The sequence below is a fragment of the Bicyclus anynana genome, chromosome 4 (assembly GCF_947172395.1).
Source record: "Bicyclus anynana chromosome 4, ilBicAnyn1.1, whole genome shotgun sequence".
NCBI classification, from domain to species: Eukaryota; Metazoa; Arthropoda; class Insecta; order Lepidoptera; family Nymphalidae; genus Bicyclus; species Bicyclus anynana.
The window spans coordinates 12286015-12313304 of NC_069086.1; the positions used below are offsets into that span (position 1 = coordinate 12286015).

The 27290-nt window shown below is 36.1% G+C and overlaps 1 protein-coding gene across 2 annotated transcripts; it reads right to left on the reverse strand.

Moving 5' to 3' along the window:
* Positions 1–104: 104 nt before the first annotated feature.
* LOC112046601 (1-acyl-sn-glycerol-3-phosphate acyltransferase alpha) lies at positions 105–26876 on the reverse strand. Of its 2 annotated transcripts, none has more exons than XM_024083294.2 (8): positions 26644–26876; positions 19003–19112; positions 17962–18050; positions 17462–17595; positions 13569–13747; positions 4495–4660; positions 2092–2255; positions 105–236 (listed from the first exon to the last, which is right to left on the reverse strand). In XM_024083294.2, exons 2-7 carry the CDS (start codon positions 19090–19092, stop codon positions 2104–2106), a joined length of 810 nt encoding a protein of 269 aa, XP_023939062.1. In that variant the 5' UTR covers positions 19093–19112; positions 26644–26876; the 3' UTR covers positions 105–236; positions 2092–2103. The 2 variants fall into 2 exon arrangements, with proteins under 2 accessions (XP_023939062.1, XP_052737198.1); XM_052881238.1 differs by lacking the exon at positions 26644–26876 and adding an exon at positions 19620–19638.
* Between the last annotated feature and the right edge of the window lie 414 nt (positions 26877–27290).

Genomic DNA, 27290 nt, shown 5'->3' on the forward strand with positions numbered 1-27290 from the left:
GAACAAACATACACACTGACACGCACAAAAACTTTCGCCTTTATAATATTAGTGTGATTTGTGAATGTTGATTTTTGGAATTGGGAATAAATACAAACGATCAGTTTAAATTTTATCAATATAAATATATTGTATTTAATAATAAAATGTACCTAACACATTGTTTCAACAATAATATTTTAGTACCACGAACATTTGAAATTATCACAGCCCCGTTTTACGTTTATCACTACTACCTGAAACAAAATTATTTAGTTTAAGTTATTTTTACATTAATAACTAAATACTAGGCTCTAGACTGTCACTCAACAACAAGTTACTCATGTAACTCGCGATCTCGGGGGCAACCGGACTGATTCACTCAGGTCACGGTTACACCCTCCCGAATGGCCCTCTAAGCCGAGCTCCGAGTCTCATAGGAGACGTCCTTAGACAGCCGTTCCGTCCTCTATCTTTATTTCTGCCTTCGGGTCTCATCAGGCGATGCTTCTGCGCTCGCCCAAACCCCCCGCTGACGCCGTAGCGGTCCCACATGGAGCCATCGGCACTTACTCAACACGAAAAAAAAAAGCTAATCACTCCAATATTGAAATACTCCAGAGATACCAGAACCTAGTACTCCGCACAATACTAAACGCCCCCTAAACTAAACGTCTGCTGGTTCACCGAAACATGCATGAGTATCTTGAAATGCCGACAGTCAAGGAAGAAATAACAAAGAACGAAATAAAACCATAAAACACAAAAGCAGACTACAAGAAGACACAAATAGTCTTGCCAAATTGCTAATCACGCCTAGTAAGATGATGAATTGTGTGGTGGACAGTAATACCCAAAAAAAAATTACCACAACACAATGAGTCGCTTAACGGAGCTTCGTGTGCGACTGGAGAATGTATTCGTTTTTGAATTTTGTATTTGGAGTATCTACGACACCGTCGTGTTCCGTGCGCTCCGTCTGTCTATTATTCTTAATCTGTGGTTTTTATAAAATGTTATTCAAAATATATTAATAAGTAAATACTTATATCTAATTTTGTAATCAAATTTATTTTCATTAATTTAAGAACAAGTTAATTATAATTATCGATTTGTACCCTCATTTTTATTAATTTGTTTGTTGGTAAACAGTACACATTGAGTATGGCGTATGGTATAGGTTTTATATTTAATTCTATTACTAGGTAATTTATCTGAACAAAGCCTTGAACAAATCTAATTAGGTACTAACCTCGATATAATTTAGTGTTTGTACGTGTTGGTATTGCAACAGGCACTACAATTTACAACTAACCTTGCACCTTCGCCATGAAGTTGCGAATGATTGGTAAGTAGACGGCACTTATCACGGCAATTAACATCATTAAAAATTCTAATGCAATATACCTACCTGTATGAATCTATAGTTAGATAGGTACCTACTATATACCTGCGATATAGCTAACTTTATAGTTAAGTTAATTGGGCTATTTGTACAGACTTATACCTAGTTCGGACTACTTTAGTATTTTAGCAGCCAGTATTCTTGCCACCATTCCACGTGGGTATGATTTGTATAGTTATTAGGATAAGTTAGCTTAAATTCGTTATTGTATTCTTTCTCAAAAAAAAAAAGTATTTTAGTCGAGTAAGAACGATTTTTGGGCGGTAAATCCAAAAATTGTTTGTAGGTAATCGACTAAAATACTAAGGTAGTCCGAACTAGGCATTAGACGAAATAAAAACATTAACAAGATTCGGTAGCAGGTATTTTTTTCAAGTACAAATAAGTTTTTTATGTTGATAATTAGATATTAACAATAACAATAAACCAATTTCGTGGGTAGATTAACAAAGTAATACACCGATGTACTTCCAACGCGCCCTCCATGAAAATTACCTGACGATATGTCAAATTGAAAACTTGCAGAAAACAAGTAATAATATTTTTATATGAGCGTGACGTCATAATTCATATTTTTTTTTCGGTATTCGACAGTCTTATGAACTTCTCCTAAGAAAAGCTATACCAATATACCATTAATATCTATTGGGCACGTTCCTATACTATCGAAAAAATAAGCCCATAACCATAATAGGGGGATCACCAACCTTCTATCTTTTCTAGTGCATAGAAAACCTCGGAAATGTCTCCTCGGACGTTCTGCTAAATTCTTCTTGCATTTTGTTTTGCGCAGTCTCCACTAGTGTAGAAATATCGTCTTTGTTTGTACCCTCGGTTTCGATTAACGGCATTATCGTTATTATTATTTCTCCTGAAACAATTGAAATAAATTTATTAATACTACATAATTATGACCTACATAATAAGGTATCTCAGCAGGTACTTGGGTAGTAAGTAGGTACCTACTTTGGCTGTGAGAAATTCGGTGTAAACTTTTGTTTTATTTAAAAACTTGTTTGGAGTTGAATGAAAATCCACACCCCTACCAGACCGTTCTATCGTACCGGAACCACAGTACAATATGAATGCATATAAATCGTCTTTGCCGGTAGTGTGGTAACTAAACTCCGGCCGCTCAGAGATTGCGTTTCTGACAGGTCGTGATCGAATAGGCGATGTAACAGGAGAGAGAGAGACAGACAAAAAACGAGGCAATTGTAATTGAATATGTTTGTCCCATTCGCACGAACTGTCAGAAACGCAATTTCTGATCGGCCGGACTTTAGCTGCGCCACGAAGACCATCAAAATTTTCCCTCTTTACCCCCATTACCTACAGTAGGGCTTTCGCCTCTTTAGTCCAGTAGTTAGCCTATTTAGTATCGGATCACGAGGTCCTGGGTTCGAACCCTGGGTCGGGCTATATGACATACTCAATTTTTCTTCCTTCTAAGAAATTTTCAGTAAAATTCCCCGGAAGTTGAATGCCACTAAGCAGCACTACTGTTTTCCGGTATGGATAGAATATATTTATTACCTGAATAATGTTATGGATAAATCATACATTTCCTTATTTAATGGAATTGGATGAAGATAAATACAACGGCAGCTTAGTGTACAGTTTTGGATAAGTTTGTTCTGTTCATTTATATTGAGTTGGTTCAATAGTTGAAATACTTAAACGAATTTTGTATTTTTATATGTAATCCATCAGGAGACTGAAGTATTTACTTAGGTAAGCACTTTAGGAAAATGTGTCATAGGAATCAATATACATGGACATACCTACCTACTCTATATACTGATAAAAACAGTGTAATAAGAACACCTGTTATAAAGTAGGTACTATGTATTGATTGGTATAGTATAGGTACGAGTAGGTACTACACACCATAGCACTATCTCTATCCACATAAAATCGATACAAAACTAAATAATACAGCAGCTAAGCATAGGTCCCTACCGCTTAACTACGAGTATGTGGATAGTGTAGCTATTCATTATAATTTCAAATATATATATAGATAGGTATATTAATTGAGCCTCATATTAATTACATATTTTAAAATTGTGGTTTTCTATGATCCTGACCTACGGATCTGGGATCTGAGACTTGGTCGCTAACTATGGGCCTTATTTGAACGCTCAAAGTCACTCAGCGGGCGATGGAGCCGAGCTACTTGGAGTTTATTTGTAAGATAGAGTCAGAAATGAGGATATCCGCAGAAGAACCAAAGTCAATAGCTCCGAGTCGCGAAGTTGACGTGGCAATGGATAGAGCATATAGTTCAAAGAGCCGATGGAAATTGGGGTCCCAAGGAATGGGGACCCCTCACCGGAAAGCGCAGTGTTGGTCAACCCCCACTAGATGGACCGAGGACATCAAGTGAGTTGAGATTAGCCGCTGGATGCTGGCGCCTCGAGACTATGGTGTTTGGAAGTATATACAAGAGGCCTATGTCCAGCAGTGCCGTCCATCGGCTGATAACGATGAAAATGACATCGAAATAATCTCATTTTGAGCAACGTTTCTGCTCGGTTGATAACAGTGAACGGACAAGTGGAAAACTATCGCCTAGGTACCTACCTAATACCTAAACAGAGCAATACTTTGCAGGACATGCGGCAAACACGTCCTACCTACAAGCGCCACCCCATGTCTATCAAACTAAGGCAAAGGTAAACTTAACATTCTCGCCTTAACAATTACGAGCATGTGAAGGCTCATCTGTCCATCTATCAAAGATGGATAGATGAGGCGGCAACCTTGTCCTTCAGACCGGAATACAGCAACTCTGCTTGGCGGCAGAAATAAGCAGTTTTATTTGTTTTGTATTAGTTGCTATTTGTTTTTTTTTTTTTTTTTACGACGCTAAGAATGGATTCTACGACCCTGTCGCAGAATCCATTCTTAGCGGACGTCTAATAACTATAAACTACCTCCCTGCCGCATGGCATATCTTTACTTCAAGCGGTTTTCGAGATTTCTCGATTCCGCTTTTAAATAATTTAAGATTTAGCGCGTCGCTATGTATCAACCTATGTACCTACATATTATTTTAATGTTTTGCTATTAGACCAGTGTATTTGATGATGATAATAGAAACTGACCAGAATTAAATCTACGATTCTCGGAATCCAAGAAGTGGTACTTAGACACCACGACCGGCTGAATAGGAGCTCCTGCGTCCAACGCCACGTGGAAAGCACCTTTTCTGAACGGCAGTAACTTGTCTCCACCGTGTCGCGTACCCTCAGGGAACAGAAGCAGTTTACGCTGAAAAGAGAATGGCATACGGTCAGTTATGTGCACAAGGACTATGGTAAGTATACATCGGAATATTCGTTCTGGCATGTAGCCAAGTTATCCATAAATTCTTTCTCCTCCAACTCCAACGATACAAGAACTACTAAATGTATGGGGGTGCCATCAAAGACGTATTACATGCCACCCTCTCATGGACTTGCCTTTGCAAAAAGACGTAAGTGTAGGGAGTAGGGTAGGTGTAGGGTGACAGTAAAATAGGATAAGGAATAGGGATAGGGAATGAGTCAAAGGGAAGCATGACCGGGCTTACGCTAGTAATGTGTATAGAGCCTCGGGCAGGCAGCTCTCTCGCGCAAAGAAATTCAATCGCAATTCAACGCAAGCATGCTGCCTGCGTGTTAAGCAGTGAGCACCCAACCAAATATTTATTATTTTTAGTTTTAATTTCATAGATATTTTCTATAATTTATTTTAATACATGCCAATTTTAAAAGTTAAGTTGTACCTTTTGTGTTTTAATAAAACCTTTTTTAATAATGGTCTAAGACCCGTTACCTATTAGAAATATATACCCTCATCTGACATTTCATTGTGATTAGAAATAAATGATAGATAATATTCACCTTGACTCATTGCACATAGGTTGCCTATTTAAATCGTGACCAAACAATAAAAAAACCATTAAATTTAAACTGAATTTTTTTGGTTATCTCATTTGTTATTTAAAAAAAATCGTTCACTAGTTATAATAATATATCAAACAGAACTGAAAACACATAGGTTGCCTACTCTCAAGCTGGTATAACTGTAGGGTTGTTATTAAATACACACACATTAAATAACAGATGAGGGTAGTTATATATTTCTAATAATGGATCTCGTACTAAAAGAGGTAAAGTGAGATTGAAGGGGTATTCTCTGAACCGATTCTGAAATTCTGTTATTAATTGAAAGTCATGTTATTTGTAAATGGTTATATAACCAGGCTAGGTAGATGAAATTCAGAATCTAAGACTAAGACTATTCTTCTACTGATGAGTGTTGTGTATTCTGTGCTATTTTATAACTGTGACTCGTGCTTTTAACTTGAATTTATCGAGACAAGTATACAAAAAGCATCTCTTTAAAGTAAGTAGGAATAGATATAAGTTACTTATACCTATATTATAATTCAATATGTCAATGGATGTTGAGAGAATAAAGATATCTAGAGGTCATCAAGGGCAGGTAGTTTTACTGGACTTAACATTGCATAAACGCGTGCTTACGAGTACTGCGTAATCATATTATTTTAACTGTAGGTAGGTAATTTGATAGTATTGTCAAGGGGAAAGTTTCTGGTACCTCGTAAGATACGTGAAGCAATAGAAATTAGTCGTCACCCGAATTTTAATCGTGATTATGGATGGTTGTTGCTTGGACACCGCTATTTCATTCCATGTCGCAAATAACAAACTTGGAACAAGATAGTGTTCGTTCGGTTTGCTTACAAGAAGACAGATATAATCAAGATGACGTCCATGAACCGTCGGAGAGTGTAACGGAACTGTCACTACCCACTCCTCAGCCCCTCTCCCGATGCGCCGTGTCGCAATTTGGGTCGACATGACTATGGACCCCGTATAGGTCCGAAATTTGCCCGAAACTAGTCGGGCTTACTCCGACGTTGTATCACGCGAGTTTTAACCGTGTTTCATAATCAATTAATAGGTAGTCATAAATCAAAATTCACTTATTTCAAGTAGGCTTAGTTTACAAGCATTTTTGTAACATATAGTTTGAATATTTGTAAAAACTCTATTATCGGTTAGAAGGCAGGTTCTGCTGAGAAGAGCCATTTAAAAAAATATACACTACGTATTACAATAACTTACAATTATTAACATCATTATAATTTCTTTTAGTTTTACTTCCTGTGTGAAAGTAGAAGCTGATCCCATAGCCTCCATGCATCTCTATAATTTATGGAGTTTATCAATTGTGTGGTAACCTCGACCACGGATTAAGTAAACATGTGCACTGTTAGGTCCATAACTGTCTTGGGTTATAACATAGTCATAACCCAACGCTCTACGAAAGATTTTTTTACTCTTTTCATACTATAAGCGGATAAGACGGGGGTTTAGATCTCCTTTTCGTTTGTACATATTGATATTTTGTCTTACGAAGACTATATATTATTATGTATTTATTGACAGGCTAATATTTCTTTTTTCGATACCTATTTCTTTAAACTTTTCACGAAGGGACTCGCGTGATTTTAGTTTATTTACAACTCAAATTGTTATTTTCTGAAGTAGGTATACAATTTAAATATTTAAATCACCAACACAGTATACTTTAACTGACATCACACTGTCTTAGTTTTCTCACTGCAAAAGAAACTCAGCTAAATTTAGCCAACAGTTTCTCTAAATGAGCACCCTACTGAAGTTTTCAATCAAAATAAATTTTTTTTTAATTAACCAACGAGGAAGTAAATACATTTCATTAATTTAATCATTTAAATTTTTTTTTTTTTTTTTAACGCAATTTAACTTGACACTCTATTTGCAATGTATCAATGTGAATAGTTTGTATCATTTGTGTATCCCATATGAATAACAGATGAGGGTATATATTTCTTGTACTATTGACTCAATCCGCGGAACAAGAAAATGACTAGAACACATCCAATGCATTGCATTATGTATGGTATCTACTATTGTCGCCTTTATTTACGGCATTTTTCTATATGATTATCTATCCTAGTATTCCTAATCTATTGATAAGTTGCCTTACAACGTGGTCTGTTGATAACTTACATAAATTACACTAATACAAAAAATAATAAGAGATTCAATTAATTTCCAGAAAGCTAATGAAGGAGGATAATGTTTTTCGAGCGTATGTATGGGTGTATGTTTGTATGTTTCTATGTGTGTATGTATGTGCATTTCTTTGGCACGCCCTACAGCCCAAACGGCTGGACGGAATTTCACATGTGAGGAGTCATTGAGTTTGTCAGACCTCTGGTAGTGACATAGGCTATGTAAATTTAAATTTTCAAAATGGCGCCCGTAAATGAAAAAAATGTGGGGGTGTATATAACATAACCTTTGTTCGACATTAGTTTTCTTATATTTGTAATCACTTTGGAGTCCCATAATAGTATGTGTTGAAGAAACTAAAAAGATCGAAAAAAAAAATTATAGAAACAAAAACCCGACTGCCTAAGCGTAATGAACTGAAAAGAGAAAAACAAGTATTACAATATAGATATACTCGTAAAGTTCTGACTAAATTATTATTTGTGGTGCTGCAGGCGGGAACAAATAAGACTAGGATCTGGATTGGCACCGCGTTCAAACTGATCTGAAGGAAGCACATACGATGTTATTTATCGGTTTTTAAATATTGGATAGAAGCAGGCGTTACTTTGCGGAAGTTCATCATGATTATATAATGATTTATTTATTTTGCTATCATTAGCGAAAAGTCGACGAACCCATGCGACAACGTCACCCAGGTCCGACAAAATAATCTCTACGTACGTTTCACCCCGAAACCGGAGCATCCTCAGGAGACGTTGACTCTACAACGTGCAATTGCAATTGCACGTTGTAGAGTCGCTTTTTAGTTTAGTGGTTATCGCTTTTTAGTTTAGTGGGTAATTTTTAATTTTTTTTATAAAAATTTTTGATGATTCTTTTATGTTTTTATACCTACCCACATTAACGACGAACGCGATACCTACACAAAGTTGCCTTGGTAAATATTTATTTAATAGCTATAATATAAACATATTATTGAAATGAAAAATAAATTGTTTGTAATGTAAAAATTAAACCTTATTTCCATTGGTCACGCCATAACTTGATAACGGCTTATTTATCTTTTTTCATATTTTCTAATACTTTGTAGAAGGTTCTTACAAAACAATCAGTTCCATGGAAAAATTTAAAAATTTTAGAAACTTAACGACTATTTTATGGATGTGTGTTAATGTCGCCACACACAAGTATTGCCAGACATCCTGATTTTGGCGGGACGTCCAGATTTTTAACTCAAAATTAAATGTCCCCCGCGGTACAGGCTCAATCCCGCTTTTCAGGAATAACTCGACATTTCTCAGTACTCTGCACACATTTGAGTGTGCAGAGTACTGAGAAACTAATAAAAAACATAACATAAAACTTCAAACTTATTTATCTTTAATTTCAGACTTGACATAATACTATAATACGAATAAGGTTATAGGATTTTTTTTTGTCACGAAAATAAAATCAGAAGGGAGTGAATTAGGGGTTAAAGTTTGTATGGAAAGTCTATTATTTTTTAAATGTGTATTATTATTTGTTTAAATACTTAAAATAATGTACTTCAAGATTTTTGCAAAATTCTACCCCAAAAGGGTTAAAAAAATTATCTGTCTGCCTGTGTCTCTTTGTCCGGGTTAATCTGTGAATAGACTGAACCGATTTAAACAGGGCTTTCACTAGTATTGAAATTTCACTGGACTTAACAGAGGAGTTTATGAGCAAATTTTTATCCCGGAAGAATCCATGGTTCCCGCGAGATTTATGAAAAACTGAATTTTACGCTAACGAAGTTGTGGGCGGCCGCTAGTATTTTAATAAAATTAGTAATGCTATAGAGCAAAACTAACTCAAATATACCCTGTACTCGTCATTACAATAATCGGTAACTTTATGGAACTAACGTGATAACATTTTTGAGGTGGAATCAAAGTTTTTATACTGTTAGATTAACGTGTCAAAACTGAGGCGACCAAAGGTCTTAATTTCATTTAGTCGATAGTGAAAAAGTTATTTGTCTAAAGAAATAATACCTGAATATTGTCTACAATGTCGAGTTGAGTGCTCAGGAAGTGAAAATACTATATATACAAATGTAATTTAGTTAAACGCAAAACTGTGCATGTGTGTGGAGTTGCAAAATTCGGATCACTTTTTGCGTTGATTTTGTAAACGTAACAATATCTAAGGTATAAAATATCGTTGGTCGGAATGACGCAATAAAAATTAAAAATATAAGAAAGCCTTTTATTATTGCTCATTTACATAAGACAATAATTCTGAATGACGCAATAGAATAAACAAAACTTTACTCAAGTAGGAACTAGGTACCTACATAACGTGTTTACTTTTCATATCCACTTACGGTTTAAAAGTGTGCTAATCTAATATTTGCACACCATAATTCCTGAGTTAGCTCAATTTGTTATGCACACTACAAAGCAAAAGTGTTTAAGGTACCTAACTACCTAGGTACAAAGGTAGTTGCAACCTACATATTGTCAAAACCACAGAACAGACATCGCTAAAAGCTAACGCTGTTACTTCTTATATCTGTAGTCAAAACGACCATATATTTCGGAAGTTTCCTGTCATTTATACTAATAATATTAACTTGAAGAGTTTGTTTGTCTGTTTGGTTAAACGTACTAATCTCAGGAACGAATGTTTTTGTGATTTTTTTTTTGTTGGATACATTTTTTTCCCCTTCCGCCTCTCATTTTTCAGTAAAATGTTGTAATCGAGATTGCCCAATGTTTTTACTTTTTATTTGAGGTATTTTAATAATACAGCTAAACACTTGATACACAGGTTCATTGAGTAGGTTCCGTAGGTTCCGAGGTTTTACCATTTATATGCCTTACGGAGTTTTAATAATATGTACATAATATACCCAATTTTAAAAATTAAGCTATATCTTATTTCGTTAGTTAGTTTTATATAAAGTTATAGTAGGATAATTTTACCAGCCTGATTATAAAATAAGCTGACATGATTGATTTTGCAAAAGCTTTTAGCTAAATAAATTAGGTAGGTTAAGTACATAGCAATGAAGTACAACGTAAGTTTAAATTTTTTTTAAAGCATTTTTTATTTTATTGTTTATACTAAAATATAAAATAAAAAATTGAACATTAACCCAAATTCACTTACCTATGACACAGGAAAATAAATATTGGCAAATCCAAGGTCACAGGACAATAATTATTATGGCCACAGGAAAACAGCTGATAGGTAGCATATGCAACGGATGTGTGTCAATCGGCTTTGACACACATCCTGTTGAAGGAACACGGTCAATGTCAATAAACGAATAAAAGCCTCATACCTACATAATTATAAGAGCTGCCCAGTATCGCATTGCATAAAAATAAATAAATATATTACCTACCTATAATTTATCTTTCTCAATTTTAATAATAAAAATATAGCCAAGAAGTGGCGTAGCTTGCCTTGAAGGGGCCCTCTATCAAAATTAGTGGGGGGCCCAATAGACGAGCGGCAAATCCTGAAAAATCTCTTTAGTTTTTGATTTACCTACCCCTAACTCTTTCACCACAAAGTAAAGTTCACAAGATGTACTTAATATTTTTTTTGTTTGAGTGTAGGAACATTGAAATAAACGAAGAAAATGCCTGAATATCAAATTTTTAAATTTAATAAACTTAGGGGAAAAAAAAGATTGCCTTTTAGTTTTTTTTTACTTTTGTACTTCTAACTTATAAAGTGATTAATGCAGTTAATCATTAAAGCATTATTTTATATGATTTTTTCCGTGTATGATAGCCAAGCCTAATGATTTTAACTGACTTTCAAACTAGTTTCTGATTATAAATCGATATGAAGATCTCTAGACAATTAATATCTCAAAAAAATCTAGTTCGGTTATTTAAGTTTAAATAGATAGGTGGGTAGGTAGGCAGTAGGTACCTATTTGATAAAACCGTTAAAATAGACTTATAATGATGACTGGGCAAAAGCTAGTATTAATATGTACTCGTATTCTGTGGTATTACCACGTATTACATACTCAATACTTCACACGTAATTATTTTATTCAATGCTTTGTTCGAAGTAACATTGCGTGAGCTTGACATCAAATAGCACAAAATTACATAATAATTACCTACTGATTTATAATAGAATAGGTACATCCAACATTTATTGTAATTGCACTTTGATATATAAATAAAATTGCTGCACATTCATACAAGAACAACGTAATACGCCTGAAGTTTTGACCTCGGACTTCTTCTGTTTCAGAAGGATGTATCAAAAAATAAATCTTATAAAAAAGTAATTCTTTTGAGTAATTTTAATTCTTTTTTTATTTTTTCAGTTTACATGCTAAGTGCTAAGTAAAAACTACTTATCTATGTTTATTTTATTACTTAGCCTCCGATTCATAGATTCATCACCCTATCTCTCATTCGAATTGGATAAATGGAAATGTAGTTTTTATTTGTACTTTACAAGTTAGTCCTTGACTACAATCTCACCTGATGGTAAGTGATAATGCAATCTAAGATGGAAGCGGGCTAACTTGTTAGAAGTAGGATGAAGATCCCCATTTCGGTTTCTACGCGACATCGTACGTGCGCTAAATCGCTTGGCGTTACGTCTTTGCCGGTAGGGTGGTAACTAGCCACGGCCGAAGCCTCCCACTAGCCAGAGTTGGACCAATTAATAAAACCTCAATCAGCCCAGCCCGGGCTTGAACCCAGGACCTCCGTCTTGTAAGCCCACTGCGCCACGGAGGCCGTAGTTAGGTATACATATATCTACTCATCCTCATCTTGTAGCTGAAGGATAATTTGTTTTAATTTACTCATAGTAACCAGAAGTAAACAATGCGTCAATTTATAGTTATGATTATGATTATGACTAATGGGGCAATCTAGTAGGTACTTATACACGCTGATTTCTATTAATATAATCATTGGATCTATGCACTTTGCTCATTGTGTTGCGAGTGAAGTCGCAGACATCTGCTAATTCATCATTATCATCATAACCAAAGTAAACAACTCAATTCGGCTCACTGTTGAGCACGAGTCGCCTTTCAGAATGAGAGGGGTTAGGGTAATAGTCCAGCACGCTGGCCCAATGTGGATTGGCAGACTTCACGCACATAGAGAATTAAGAAAATTCTTAAAAAAAAAAAAAAAAAGGTTTCCTCAGAATGTTTTTTCCTTCACAGCTCGAGATATGTTGACACGTATCAATTGTCTTGATTTCGGAATGGAACCCAGGACCTAAAACAACTTTTGCAACAAAAAATAACGCATCACCAACGAGTTTTTCCTTCCAAAATAGGCTCAAGGCTTCAAAGTCTATATGTCTCCGCCAAAATAAACGCTTTATTTAAATGGCCGAACCGCTATTAAACTAACTATTCAGCCTCGGTTGTAGAATATTAAATGTACCTATTTAATAATAGAAGCCATGATAGCCCGGTGGATATGACCTTTGCCTTTGATTTAGAGAACGTACGTTTGATCCGGGGCATCCACCTCCAACTTTTCAGTTATGTGCATTTTAAGAAATTAAATATCATCACGTGTCTCAAGCGTGAGGGAAAAACATCGAGAGAAAACCTGCATGCCTGGGTATTTTCTAAATTCTCTGGGTGTATGAAGTCTGCCAATCGACATTGAGCCAGTGTGGTGGACTATTGAGACTGAGACTCGTGCCGAGCTGAATATGGGTTGATAATTATGATGATGATGAGACAAAATATCGTGCAATGGCAGTGGAATAGTCCCAGTCCCATCTTTTGTCCCAACGCAAAAGATAGCGGTATTTTCGGTTGCACCGCCATGGTTAAATGTCTACTAGCTGACGCCGCGCGGTTTCACCCGCGTGGTTCCCGTTCGCGTAGGAATACGGGGATAATATATAGCGTATAGCCTTCCCCAATAAATGGGCTATCTAACACTGAAAGAATTTTTCAAATCGGACCAGTAATTCCTGAGATTAGCGCGTTCAATCAAACAAACAAACAAATAAACAAAATCTTCTGCTTTATAATATTAGTATAGATTTCTCCTCACGATATCTCGTTGGTCGCATGTTAGCGCCACTGGCCTTGTGGGCTGTAATAGGCTGATAATATTTACCTTATGGTTTTTCACAGCTTCAGACTGTTTATTGAGTACAGAGCGCGCAGAGCTCGCGCCGCGGTCTATGAACACTGTCCCCCACATCCAGGTGGCGGTGCCGAATGGCACCAAGTACTGCAGGGAGCGCTTCGACACCACCGTACACCTTGCCATTAACGGCCATAGCACTGCCAGCACTGCGGACAATTAAGACACTTCTTCACAATTCTTTTTTTTTTTTTTATTCTTTACAAGTTGGCCCTTGACTACAATCTCACCTGATGGTAAGTGATGGTGCAATCTAAGATGGAAGCGATCTTACTTGTTAGGAGGAGGATGAAAATCCACACCCCTTTCAGTTTCTACACGACATCGTACCGGAACGCTAAATTGCTTGGCGGTACGTCTTTGTCGGTAAGGTGGTAACTAGCCCCGGGCAAAGGCTCCCACCAGCCAGACCTGGACAAATTAAGAAAACCTCAATCCGCCCAGCCGGGGATCGAACCCTGGGCCTCGTCAAGTAAATCCACCGCGCTTACCACTTCGCTACGGAGGCCGTCAAATTCTCCAACCAATTGTTAGCCTGTGAGGCTTCCGATCACGAGGTCCTGGGTCGGATAACGAAATATTGATCTTTTATTCCAGGAAATTTTCAGTGAAGAAATGATGGTAAATGTAGATGTGGCCTAAAATTGAGCACGCTTGCCTAAAAGATGCCTATTGATTCTTGCCTTAAAGTAGGCTTAGGTTATTACAACCAGGAAACACAGACATCGGAAGGGAGTTCCATACTATAAAAAACTACTGGCCTAAAAAAAATAACTTATCTTTCTTCCAAGAAATTCACAGTAAACCGTAGATCGAAGAACATGTTATGCCATCGATTCCTCATTCCTGTCATTACCAGTCATAACCTTTGGGCGATTCCAGATAGGTTCAGGGTGTAAGTATAATTGTAAACTATGATTTATTTTTATAGATTGTAGTCTCCCAACTCAGTTGTATATCAATATGTATTCTTACAAAACACACATTTAAATATCTGAATTACGCAATAATATGGCATTATGTACCAATAGAAGAAGAATCAGCATAATAATTTTCCTATGTAAATATCGTGCGGATAATACCTACCTATCAGTGATTCTATTGTATAACAGCAAAGCAGTCGCTTACTCTACGAGCCTACTTACTTTTATTCTTGAGAACTGTTAGACATTGGACCCAATGATGAGACTTTGGAAATTACGTACTTATGACTTATAAGCCTTTGATTATCGTATATATAATCAAAGTTATAAGCCTATTCTACTGACTGCAACGTGATCCAGTTATATGATTTATGTATGAGGCTGCATACTGCATATCGTGAGGTACTGGGTAGGTTAGGGTGCCTACTACCTACATATTATAGTAATTTACTTGCAAGAAAATTTCAGTAGTATCCCGCAATATGGGAAATTGGTGGAGGTGGCCTCAGAGAGCTTCAATCCTGCATATTTTGCCTTTCATTATCATAAGCAAGTGAGTCAATCACATATCAAGTCACAAAAATCATATATTTATCAACTCTCAAGTCAACTCGCATTGGAGCATGTTAGTGGGTCTCCACATCCCTCTCCTATAAGTGGCACATCGATTCTCTTTCTACGATTGCTAACGCTTGGAAAACTAGAAAGATGTATGGAAATGGCATTTGCTATCGACAGGTCACGTAATCAAGATCTGTCATTCCCATACATTTTTCTAGTTTTCGAAGCGTTAGCGATCGTAGAAAGAGAATCGATGTCCCACCTGGCTAGGGGGGCTGGTCCAGTAGTGTGGTCTTGAAAATAGGCTGATAATGATAACGATACATATAGGGGCGCAGCTAGCCGCTACCGTATCAATGATACGGGGCCCCCGGACAACGGGGGCCTCTTAAGTGTGTAAGTAAAAATCCACAATCTTACTTAATCTGGTGCCCCGGGAGAATAAAACATATAATAAACTTCTTAAGAGATTTTCGGTATTTGCCGCTCGTCTATTAGGCCCCCCAACTAATTTTGATACAGGGCCCCTCTAAGGCAAGCTACGCCACTGGATACATACTTATCTAATCAACATAATCATTATCAGCCGATGGACTTCTACTACTGGACATAGATCTCTTGTATGGACTTTCAAACACTACATTCTCGAGCCGTCGAGGCTTCCTGCAACCCACTTGATGTCCTCAGCCAATCTAGAGGGAGGTCGACCAACACTGTGCTTCCCGGTGCTGCGCCGCCATTCCAGCGTCGTTTGGTAACGTCTTGGGACAACGTCCATCGGCCTAATCAATGCCACTTCAACTGAGCTATGTTATAGGTGACTAGTTCTCTTGTGGATATCCTCATTTCTATCTAATCTATACTATCTAGGGTAAGTCCAGGATAGATGCCCCACTTTTCGAAAATGCTAAATAACACCGAATTTTATAATCTTAGAGCATTGCGTTCTTTGGGAGATATTAAATATATTTCTTAATGTTCTATATTATCTAAATCGTTCTGATATAGACTGTGTAGATTTTGTGTAAATTGTAATTTTTTGGACCTCTAAAAAATGGGATAGACGCCTACTGTGGCGGATAGATGACTTATCATGAAATAACTTCTGAGGATAGGTGCCCTTAGTGGAGATTGGCGACTTAGTTTGAACATTGTAATTGGTTTGTTCTGAAATCAAACAACTATATTATTATAATCAGTCTTTATGGTGTTTTATATAACTTTCATTTTCATTTCTTGGCCATCTTTGTCAAAGTTATGCTTTAGCTGTAGCTTTTTAGCAAACTGGTATTGCTATTAGTTCCAGCGGAAATTCAGCTTCTCCTAATTTGAATGTAAGAGCCACGAGTCGTTTTTTGTTATTACAGCATGTTTTCATAAAACAAATAAAATAAATAAATGCTGGATATATATAATTTTTTTCAGTAATAATTATGCCAGACAGTAACTACAATGATATGATGCAATACAATACAAAGTAAAAGTAATTCAAATTTAAAACAACAGTACACATACATTAACTTTGATAATAAGAATTGCTGTTAATGGCAAGACTTCGTCTTGATATTTTAGATGGTATTCCTTATATTCTAGAAATCTGATTTACGCCTTTCTCTCCTTTTTTCATCTCTTCAAACGCTGCTAGCATACTGTCTTCGGTCTAGGTTACAGTACGAGGGACAACACTCTGTTTCCTTTTATATTTACGAGGCATTTTGCTCTCCTGCAACAACACAACACTTATTATAAACAGTCGGGGATAGTTGCCCTTAGGGGCATCTATCCTAATAAAAAACGGGGCAACTATACTTTTTGTAGGGGATAGATGCCCTTATCAATAAAAACAAAAGTTGAGTTCCAATTACTATAAAATATATCAGTTTACATAGGCTAATCTTCAATGCAAGCAGACAAACAAAAAAAAAATTGACATTATAAGCGAGAGAAAAAATACACTGTTGAAAATACTTACGAATCTTATTTTGGCGCCTTTTGTCGTCTCACCGCGGAACATTTTTACTCACACAGACGAAGCGCATGCACTCCGGTCGAAATTCCTCCCGACACTAAGGTTTGCAGGGGGAGGACTCGTTACTTACAGTAAAATTTAACTCCTACAGTGCTCCTAACATAGTGAAATAAAAATCAAGTCATCTATCCCACTGGGGCATCTATCCTGGAATTACTAATATTATAAAGCTGCAGAGATTGTTTGTTTGATTGAACGCGCTAATCTCAGGAACTACCGGTCCGATTTCAAAAATTCTTTCAGTGTTAGATAGCCCATTTATCGAGGAAGGCTATATATTATCCCCGTATTCCTACGGGAACGGGAACCACGCGGGTGAAACCGCGCGGCGTCTACTAACTAGTATTTACCATATAAGTCGAGACTGCTCTGATGGTTGAGAAGAACGACAGCCCCTCTCGAGTCGTCAACGTTTTCTAGACCGCGCACCGTCCAACGGATGCCGATCATTCGAGCCGTCATTCGGAGTAATGCCGCTGGGATTCTGTAAAAAAAATATTTAGATACAAATAAGCATGCAAGTGGGTTTGATACCCGTTCCGATTTTTTTAAATCGGTTGTCTTAAATTTAATATTATGTACCAACGTCATCATCATTAACATTTGATAGTGTTAAATTTTACATTATCACTAAAAGCCCGCTATGAATGGTGGGATAAGCTCTATATCCCCTCTCAGTGGAATGCACTCCATAGATGCAAAAATACACTACCTACGCTGAGCAGTCATTACGAACCTGCTTTAGAGAAGGCTTTTGATCAAACAGGACGCTAGCCTTGTAGGTAACTTAAATTCACTGATTATCTCGATTTAAAATTAACTACACTTTTTAAAAACTTTAATTACTTACAATGCATTTTTAGGGTCAAAAGGTCTTAAAAACATCAGCGGCAGGGGTGCAGTGGAAAATATTAGCGATAACACGATGAATAATGTAAACTGGGAAAAAAAAATATATAATTTTAAAATGTAAAACTAATCTCAAAAAGTATACCATACTTTACGGTATACTTTTTGAGATTAGTTTTTAACTTTTAGATATTTATTAATTTGATTAAACATTTAAATATAAACTGTATAAAATCTATACTAATAATACATAGACGAAAAATTTATATTTTTGTAAGTATAAAAATACTAGCGGACGCCCGCGACTTCGTCCGCGTGAATCTCGATGTAAACTTTCAACTACCCCACCTAACTCTACCTCTACCCTACACTACCCTACCCTACCCTACCCCTACCCTACCCCTACCCTACCCCTACCCTACCCTACCCTACCCTACACACTAGCCCAAGACCTTTCCAACGAATGCAAAACCGTGGAAATCGGTTCGTGCGTTTGGAGTTATAGCGTCAGGAAGGAAAACCCGACTTATTTTTATATAGTAGATAAATAAATAAACTCAAAATATACTGGAGTGATTTCAAAAATTCTTTTGCCATTAATAAGTTCTACATTATTACAGGTTAAAATAAAAGAAGGCTATACGGGTATTTTATCCCCGTATTTACATAGGAACCACGCGGGTGAAACGTCTGCTAGTATTGCGAACATATTATACATATTACGCATTACGTACGCTATGAATTTTTATGCGTTTTTCATCTATAGTTATGTATGTATTAGATGCCACACTATGCACAAGTGGATAGTGAGCTATAACGTGAGGATAGTGAGCAGGGAAGTTATGTGGCCAGCTTCCACGCTTTTCGTCCTGCCGCGAATATTCTTGAAATATTCCACGAATATTCGACCGATTATATCCGCGAGGTAACCACGTTAACTCGTCATTTATTATATTTCCATGTGAATGAAATTGCAGCTGTGAGCGACGGACCTACCGTACATTGACATAAAGTAAATATACAGTTAATAAAGTTTTATTACCTTAATATAATATCTGGCGATAGAGCTGATTGTAAATAGTATAATAAGTAGTGCCATCACACACCCAAATATAACATTGATGGCAGCCATTTTCTCTTACATTTATAAACCTGAAAAAAGAAAAAATGTTTAAAAAAAAATATAGGTAAACCTCGGAAACTTCTTTTTATTAAAATTTTTATTGTCATTTTAATTAGGTACCTATTTATTTTTGTAAGTCTTATAGGCTACAGGTATTTTATCCCCGTATTCACACGGGAACGGAAAGTGCGCGGGTAAAGTCGCGGGGCGTCTAGCTGTCTATAAAATCAAATAGATTTAAATTTCATCTAAAGTAAAGCACTGCAAATAAATGTTATAATAAATTAAGACAAAAGACAGCAGGTAACTTGTAAGTAATTTATAATTAACTTTATGTAATTAAATAAAATGAAATTAAAATGAGATGTTTTAATAATTTATTGCATGATATGAAATCATCATGCGGCGAATCAACTAAGTTGACGTTGGCCTGACGACGCCACATTATGCGTGGCCAATTGGCCATGCTTAATAAATTACGCAGCCTGTAGGTTAGGTACACCGCTCAGGTATACCTACTAACCACCAATACATACCAAATATCTTTAACTTAAAATCTGTTTGGTGTCACGTCAGCTTACTTTTAAGCACAAAGTCAAAAACTGATTTTGTGAGATCTTAATTCGGGAGATGTGATCAATGAGGTCAATGCCCTTGCTCGAGGCAAAGAAAGTACGTGTAGGTATAATAGGTACCTCTACTAACTTTCACATGCTCTGTTATGAAACCATCGGAGAAACTAGTGCTACTAACCGGCAACACAGCCTCACAGTGACAAGGACAACCCAAAAAAGGTTTTATAACTACTTATGACAATAAAATATGGACCACTTAAATAACCCTATTAAACCTTCCCTGAGAAATCTACATTAAAATAACGAAAACCCAACCCAAATTCGATTAATAGACCTTAAGGTCTTTGGTTCATGCCCGCAGTTATGGGCATGAACCAAAGGCGTCACCAAGGGGAGACGTGGGGTCAGCTGCCTCCTTAGAGATTCAAAAAAATAGACTTAACCAAATGCAACGCATCCAAGGTCCCAAAACCATTAGTCGATTTGCTTTGCAAAAACAATAGCCGGAGAGTTTTAATGAAAATCTGCAAGCTTTTGTTGTTGACTCTACCTACAATCAATATTTTTTCACCATAATCATCATTAACATCCCATATTCGGCTCACTATTCAGCACGAGTCTCGTCTTAGAATGAGAGGGGTTAGGCCTTAGTCCACCACGCTGACCGAATGCGGATTGGCAGACTTCACTTATGCAGAGAATTAAGAAAATTCTCTGGTATGCAGGTTTCCTCAGGATGTTTTTCCTTCACCGTTTGAGACACGTGATATTTTTCATCATCATTCATTATTATCAACCCATATTCGGCTCACTGCTTAGCTCGAGTCTCTTCTCAGAATGACAGGGGTTAGACCAATAGTCCACCACGCTGACCTGTTTTTCCTTCACCGATATTTAATTTCTTAAAATACACATAACTGAATAGTTTGAGGTGCATGCCTCGGACTGAACCTACGATCTCCGAATCGACAGCAGTTGTCCTATCCACTCCGCTGTGGGGTGTATCACACTACGTTATGGGGTGCATCTCCTACGTACGGATCCTTCTTCCTTAAAATCTTCCTACTTATGGCAGTAATTATGTAGATTATATCAATAACAACAAAACAATTTTGGTACCTACGAGACTGTAAAGTACCTAAGGCTAAGGCCTATAGGTACTTTAGGGGATGAGAAGATTATAAAATTTCAAAATACCTATACATAACCAAAACAGTTACAGTCTCGTAGGTACCAACAAACAAATTAGAAATTAAGGTAGAAAACGCACGTCATTTCATAATTTATTTATTTTTAATCATGTATTGTTTGTAAAATGTTATTCAAAATATATTAACTACTTATATTTCATTGTTCTAAGCTTATTATTTAAATTTATTTTCAATTCTTTATGAACAAGTTAATTACTTATAATTATTGTGTGAACTTATTAGCGATTTACACCCTCATTTTGAATTTGTTGTAAAGTAAACAGTAGGTACACATCGAGTAAGGCTGTAGAATAATCATTGTCTAACTATTTTGGACTATATATTTTCATAAATAAACCCAAATAAAGTGTTTGTTTGGAAAATTAAAACATATTTTGATACAGATACGAGTATTGTATAATATTATAAAGCTGAAGAGTTTGTGTGTTTGTTTGATTGAACGCGCTAATCTCAGGAACTACTGGTCCGAATTTGAAAAATTATTTCAGTGTTAGATAGATCATTTATCGAGGAAGGCTATATGCTATGCTATATATTATCCCCGTATTCATACGGGAACGGGAACCACGCGGGTGAAACCGCGCGGCGTCAGCTAGTAACTAAATAAAATTTAATAGATAAAATAGGCGAAGAAGTTAAGGTGTGTCATTCTTTTGAAATATATTCGTAGGCAATATACCTAATTATATAATAAACTCGGCAGGTAGTTGTGTATGTATATAATAGAATATGAGTGAAAAGTCAATAAGATATGACGTCATTATACAGAATAGACCCAATATACAGATTTATGTCTGTACTGGTCTTCGTGTGCATGCTACGTTTGCATGCTGATGCACCAAATCCATAAAATATGCATCAGTAATTTTTCAAGTAGTTTCGTAAACTTCTTTATAGGTACTGATTCATATAAAACAAAAGACAAATAACAATAGGGTATTGCCTACCAAAGTACCAAGTATTGACACGAATAAGAAATGCCCTACATAATATATTTAGGTACAGTCAGCGTCAACAAGAATAGGCCAGATTATTTTTATAGTAAATAATAATATATTTCTACCCTTTTTTTTTGAAGCCGTGATAGCCTACTGGATATGACCTCTGCCTCCGGAATCGGAGGCAGAGGTATAAAAATAATCTGGCCTTTTCTTGTTGACGCTCTTGGTCATCGGTGAAGGAAAATATCGTGAGGAAAACGGCATGCCAGAGAATTTTCTTAATGGGGATGATGACTAGGTTTGAATATATTGATTTTTATGATACATTCGGGTAAATAGGGTCAATGTTAACTAATTTATACATAAAAAGCAAAGATTGTCTGGATATTTGCAAAATAAATGAGATTATAAAATTTCAAAATCTATTAAAAATATTTTATCGTAATCAGATGAAAATTCATACAGTTTTAGCTTCCTTACATTAAATGTGACATTTTTTAATATACGAACTATAAGCATAAACGCACAAATAACAAAGATACTAGTAATTTTGTTTGAACGCGCATACAAATCTAACGATCATTACATTGCCTATGACGTCATCAAATCGAGCCATTTTGTATGGGGCGTTTTTCAGGGATCCGCGGCAGCGCCGCAAATCTGACTCGTTAAATCCCTGTAGCTCCGAAAATAATGATCGCAGATACCCTGTTCCTTTTACAAAATTGCTTTACTATTAGTATACTATTAATTTATATACAATTTAAAAAACTGTCATCATCCCTATTCTCTGCGTGTGAAATCTGGCAATCCGCATTGGGCCAGCGTGGTGGACTGTTGGCCTAACCCCTCATTCTGAGAGGTGACTCGAGCTCAGCAGTGAGCCGAATATGGGTTGATAACGACGACGGCCCTTATTACATGAACTTACTGAAAAACTTTACAGTTATAAGTACCTTCTAATATTTAAGCTGGCTCGTAGATAATACTTCAGATTAGATAATAAATATTCTGAGGATAATACATAGTTTAAATTAAGTGAATTTGCAGTGAACGGTAGATAGTACTGGTAGCCTAATTTTAGTATCTACGAGTATCTACTAAATTATTGATTAGATACTTAACTACACTTTTTTGTGCATACTGTACCCGTCAATATATGAAATTAATAAAAGGATGGACTTATCTATCGCGAATTTTGTTTTTTATACGATTAGCGGATTTCTTTTGTTATCTATATTAATAGATAATACGTATAATATATTTTTCTAAGTTCTTACTACAATAATAATAATATTATCTAATATCTACACATATTTTTAATTTATGGTCTGATCAGAAAGTATAATATCCTAGCGACATTGCGAAAAAATAAAGCAGATTACTACTATCTACACGATTCATCGGCTAAAAAATACATGTGGAATTTGTATCTAAAACTTATAATTAAAAAAAAACATACATACAGCCGAACGTAGAACCTCCTCCTTTTTGGAAGTCGGTTAAAAGAAGGTGACTAACTGACGTAGCGATCTATCAACGCACAGCCCAAACCACTGAACAGATTGGGCTGACATTTGGCATGCAGGTAGATGTTATGACGTAGGCATCCGCTAAGGATTTTGATCAATTCTACCCCCAAGGGGATAAAATAGGGGATGAAAGTTTGTATGAAACCAAAACAAATTTGTTCATAAATCTTAAAAATAATACCAAATATAATGTGATTTTTTTTTATTCAACCCCTAAAGTGATGAAATAGATGTTGAAAGTTTACATTAATTTCCACGCTGACGAAGTCGCGGGCGTCCGCTAGTCTTCCTATAAATTCACCACTTCGTACTTTGTTTTTTATGATAGAAATCAAGCCTCCTGGGAGATTCCATCTAAAACGCTACCTAATCCTTTAGAATACAATACTTATTCCTTTTATCTGCAAAAAATATGTGATGGCAAATTACTGTACCTATTACGCACCTACCCATTTTTAACTTTCCAAAAAGGAGGAGGTTCTACGTTTGGCTGTATGTATGTATGTTTGTTTTTTGTCTTCTACCAATGATTTCATAGATTTTCTCGCGGAAGAAGTCGGAGACGTCTGCTAATTAAGTTTTTTGCATAATGTAACAGACAGACAATATAATCGTACATATTATCTGTATTATAGAACGTTTGAATACATACTTACTTACATACCATAAAATTATAAGTTAGCACTAATTAAGTAGCTAGGTACCTACCTATGTAAGTATATTTCTATAATTTGAATAAAATCTCGAGTACATATCTAGAGTTATAGATAGATAGGTACTGGGTTAGTTATGTTGTTATTCGCAAACTCTGTGCCCCAGATGATAACTTGATAACCTTCTGACCGATCATCTAGAATTCTAGGATAAACGGAGGACGAACCTATAACTCGGACATAATTTATCTTTATAGATGATAAAACGGCTTGGTGTTAAACTGCACTATACGATTGTGTGCTAAGTTCTAGTTAAGTAAGTTTGTAAAATGGTGGTAAACAAAAAAAATAAACCTTGGTTGAGTTTGTTTTGGGCTCTTCTCCGACCGAGGCGCGTTTGGAACACTCGTAACTTTAATTTTAAGTTTTCGACTTAAATTACCACCATTAAATCATGACATAACTTGACTTTTCAAAAGTGCTTGTAAATTAAGCCTAATTAAAATAAATGAAATTTGAATTTGAATTTTCTTTATGTGCACGCTTAACACACAACACGTCATGACAAATTGCATTAATTAAGTAAGTAGGTAGTTACTTACAATATATCCACTATCCACCTACGTATAATACGTACAATGCACTTTTAAAGTAACGAAGTGCATTGTAGGTACGTCAGTTTAAATTAAAATTATAAGTCTTTTCTCTTTGTCTTTTTTAAATATTTTATAGGTAGTATATTACATTACACAAGCAATAGTTTGTGAATTATTGTGATATATACTTACCTAATTAATGATAATTATAGGTACCTACCTGCTTACTATTCATCATTATCAACCCCTTTGATTATATATACGTCAATCAAAGATCAACCCACATTCAGCTCACTGCTGAGCTCTAATCTCCTCTCACAATGAGCAGGGGTAGTTCAGCACGCTGGCCCAATGCACAATGACTTCACACACGCAGAGAACTAAGAAAATTCTCTGGTATACAGGTTTCACGATGTTTTTCCTTCACCGTTTGACACCGTTTAATTTCTTGAAATGCGCACAACTAAAAAGTTGGAGATGCATGCCCCGGACCGCATTCGAACCTACACCCTCCGGAATCGGAGGCAGAGGTCATATCCACTGGGCTCTTACTTACTATTGCATAGCCAAAATTAAAGTCTGGCAAGTTCATTTTTGACACTCCCATGATATGCGGGCGCCGAGGGGAAAGACAGCACGGGTGTGAAATCGTGCGTGCGGGGAAGTGAGGTGCATCAGTCGTGGGTTGTTCATTATACCTACATACCCAAAAATGTCGACCAGCTCTCGGACTATTATTAGAGATTATTTACTTGAAGTACCTACAGTGTCTAATCCTCAATAGGTAACGATCTCAACTAACAATCTTAAAAACTTTTTATGAAAAAAAAAATATTTTAACTCTAGAGGTCATACCTGCTGTGTCTACCGGTAAAAGTTGTACTTACATGTAGGTCACTTAGTTACCTACATTAAAAGTCGCCTGTGACCTTATTATTAATGCTAATATAGACTGAGAGCCCGCCAAAGTCAGATATACCACATTTTAGGAAGGCTGAAAACTTGTCTGCCCATCCATGCTCCTGGTAAATACCATAGTTACCAAATCAATGGTAACTAAGTACCAACGGTAGCAAATAGGCTAGTTGACAGTTACTAAATAATTAATTGACCCCTTTAAAAAAGTTAAAGGGGTCAATTAATTATTTAGTAACGTTTCTAGATTGAAAGCCGTGATAGCCCAGTGGATATGACTTCTGCCTCCGATTCCGAAGTGTGTGGGTTCGAATCCGGTCCGGGACATGCACCTCCAAGTTTTCAGTTGTGTGCATTTTAATAAATTAAATGTCACGTGTCTCAAACGGTGAAGGTCGTCATCGTGAGGAAACCTGCATACCAGAGAATTTTCTTCATTCTCTGCGTGTGTAAAGTATGCCAATCCGCATTGGGCCAGCGTGGTGGACTATTGGCCTAACCCCTATCATTCTGAGAGAAGACTCGAGCTCAGCAGTGAGCCGAATATGGGTTGATAATGATGATAATAGACTGAAGACATTAATGGTAAGTATATATTTTGTTTCTTGACGTCACATGGGCCTGTAAGGTTGTAAATAAACACTAAACCTTATTCAAACGGTCTTGTGTTTGACAAAAGTATTAATTGATAATTATTCCTATCAAACAATGTTAATAATCGTTGGCCAGGAATTTTTTAGCGTTTAAACAGACACTATTCTTTTACTTTGATCGAAGCCTAATCTAACTTAAAGTAACTTTTACGCAAGGAAAAGCATTATTTGTATTCTATCCTGGATAACGGTTTCCGTTTCTGTGTACTCGTAAAAGTTAAAAAAATCAATGTAAGGGCAACATATATAGATGAACAGGAATTATAAATAAGGTAAGTAGCTGGAAATACATAACTTGTACCTATCTACTCGCACGGAAAATATAAAAGTTCTATTGTAAAACTATTATGTAGGTAGATACATACCTACTAAAGAAAGCTTACGTAGGTAGTCCAAATAATCAAAATAAAATAAAATATATTTAAACACTATGAACAACTAACAGGAATTATAAACACTATGAAAATATAAAAATTTTACTCACTTATAAAAACAAATTCACAACACACACACAGTCCTATTATAAATTATAAAATAAAATAATAGAAACGTTCGCTTGTAAACACGAGCGTCGCACTATAGAGAACTATTCAGTATTCATTTCGTATGACTATTCAAAAAAACCATCCAACCCACACTATAATACAGTATCAGAACAACTAAGTACTGTCAGTAACTCAAGTGCTGAGTACCGAACTGCGGATTATGAGCGCGATTGTCGAGCCGCGTCAGCGTTTGACTCGATAACAAAAATGATAAGTGTGCATTTGTGTTAGGCTTGGGCCCACTTTCGTCATTCGTGTTCTGCGCATTGCTACTTTCGGAGTTTCAATGCCGAAACAGCTAAAATATTATAATGTTTGCAGTTTGACGTCGTGACACCGGTTCACAAGTCTACCATGGAGGAAAATACGCATTGGCATTTGAAACGGAAAATCTCAATAATATACTTGGGTGTTTTTAATCGTGTAGTTAGTAATACGGACCGTGAGGACACAGGTTCGATTCGGGTAAAAAAGTTACCGATTTTTTTTCAGACAAATAGAAATTTATAGAAGATATCCAAATAGATTAAAGAGCACCGTAAACTGCATTGTAAAAATGTATCAAACTTTTTAGAATTTTTTTTGA

Coding starts and splice junctions, on each gene's coding strand:
- LOC112046601 (XM_024083294.2), bottom strand. CDS start 19,092: ATGGCTGCCATCAATGTTATATTTGGGTGTGTGATGGCACTACTTATT. Junction 18,051..19,002: donor TCGCCAGATATTATATTAAG/GTAATAAAACTT, acceptor TTTTTTTCCCAG/TTTACATTATTCATCGTGTT. Junction 17,596..17,961: donor TTTGACCCTAAAAATGCATT/GTAAGTAATTAA, acceptor TTTTTTTTACAG/AATCCCAGCGGCATTACTCC.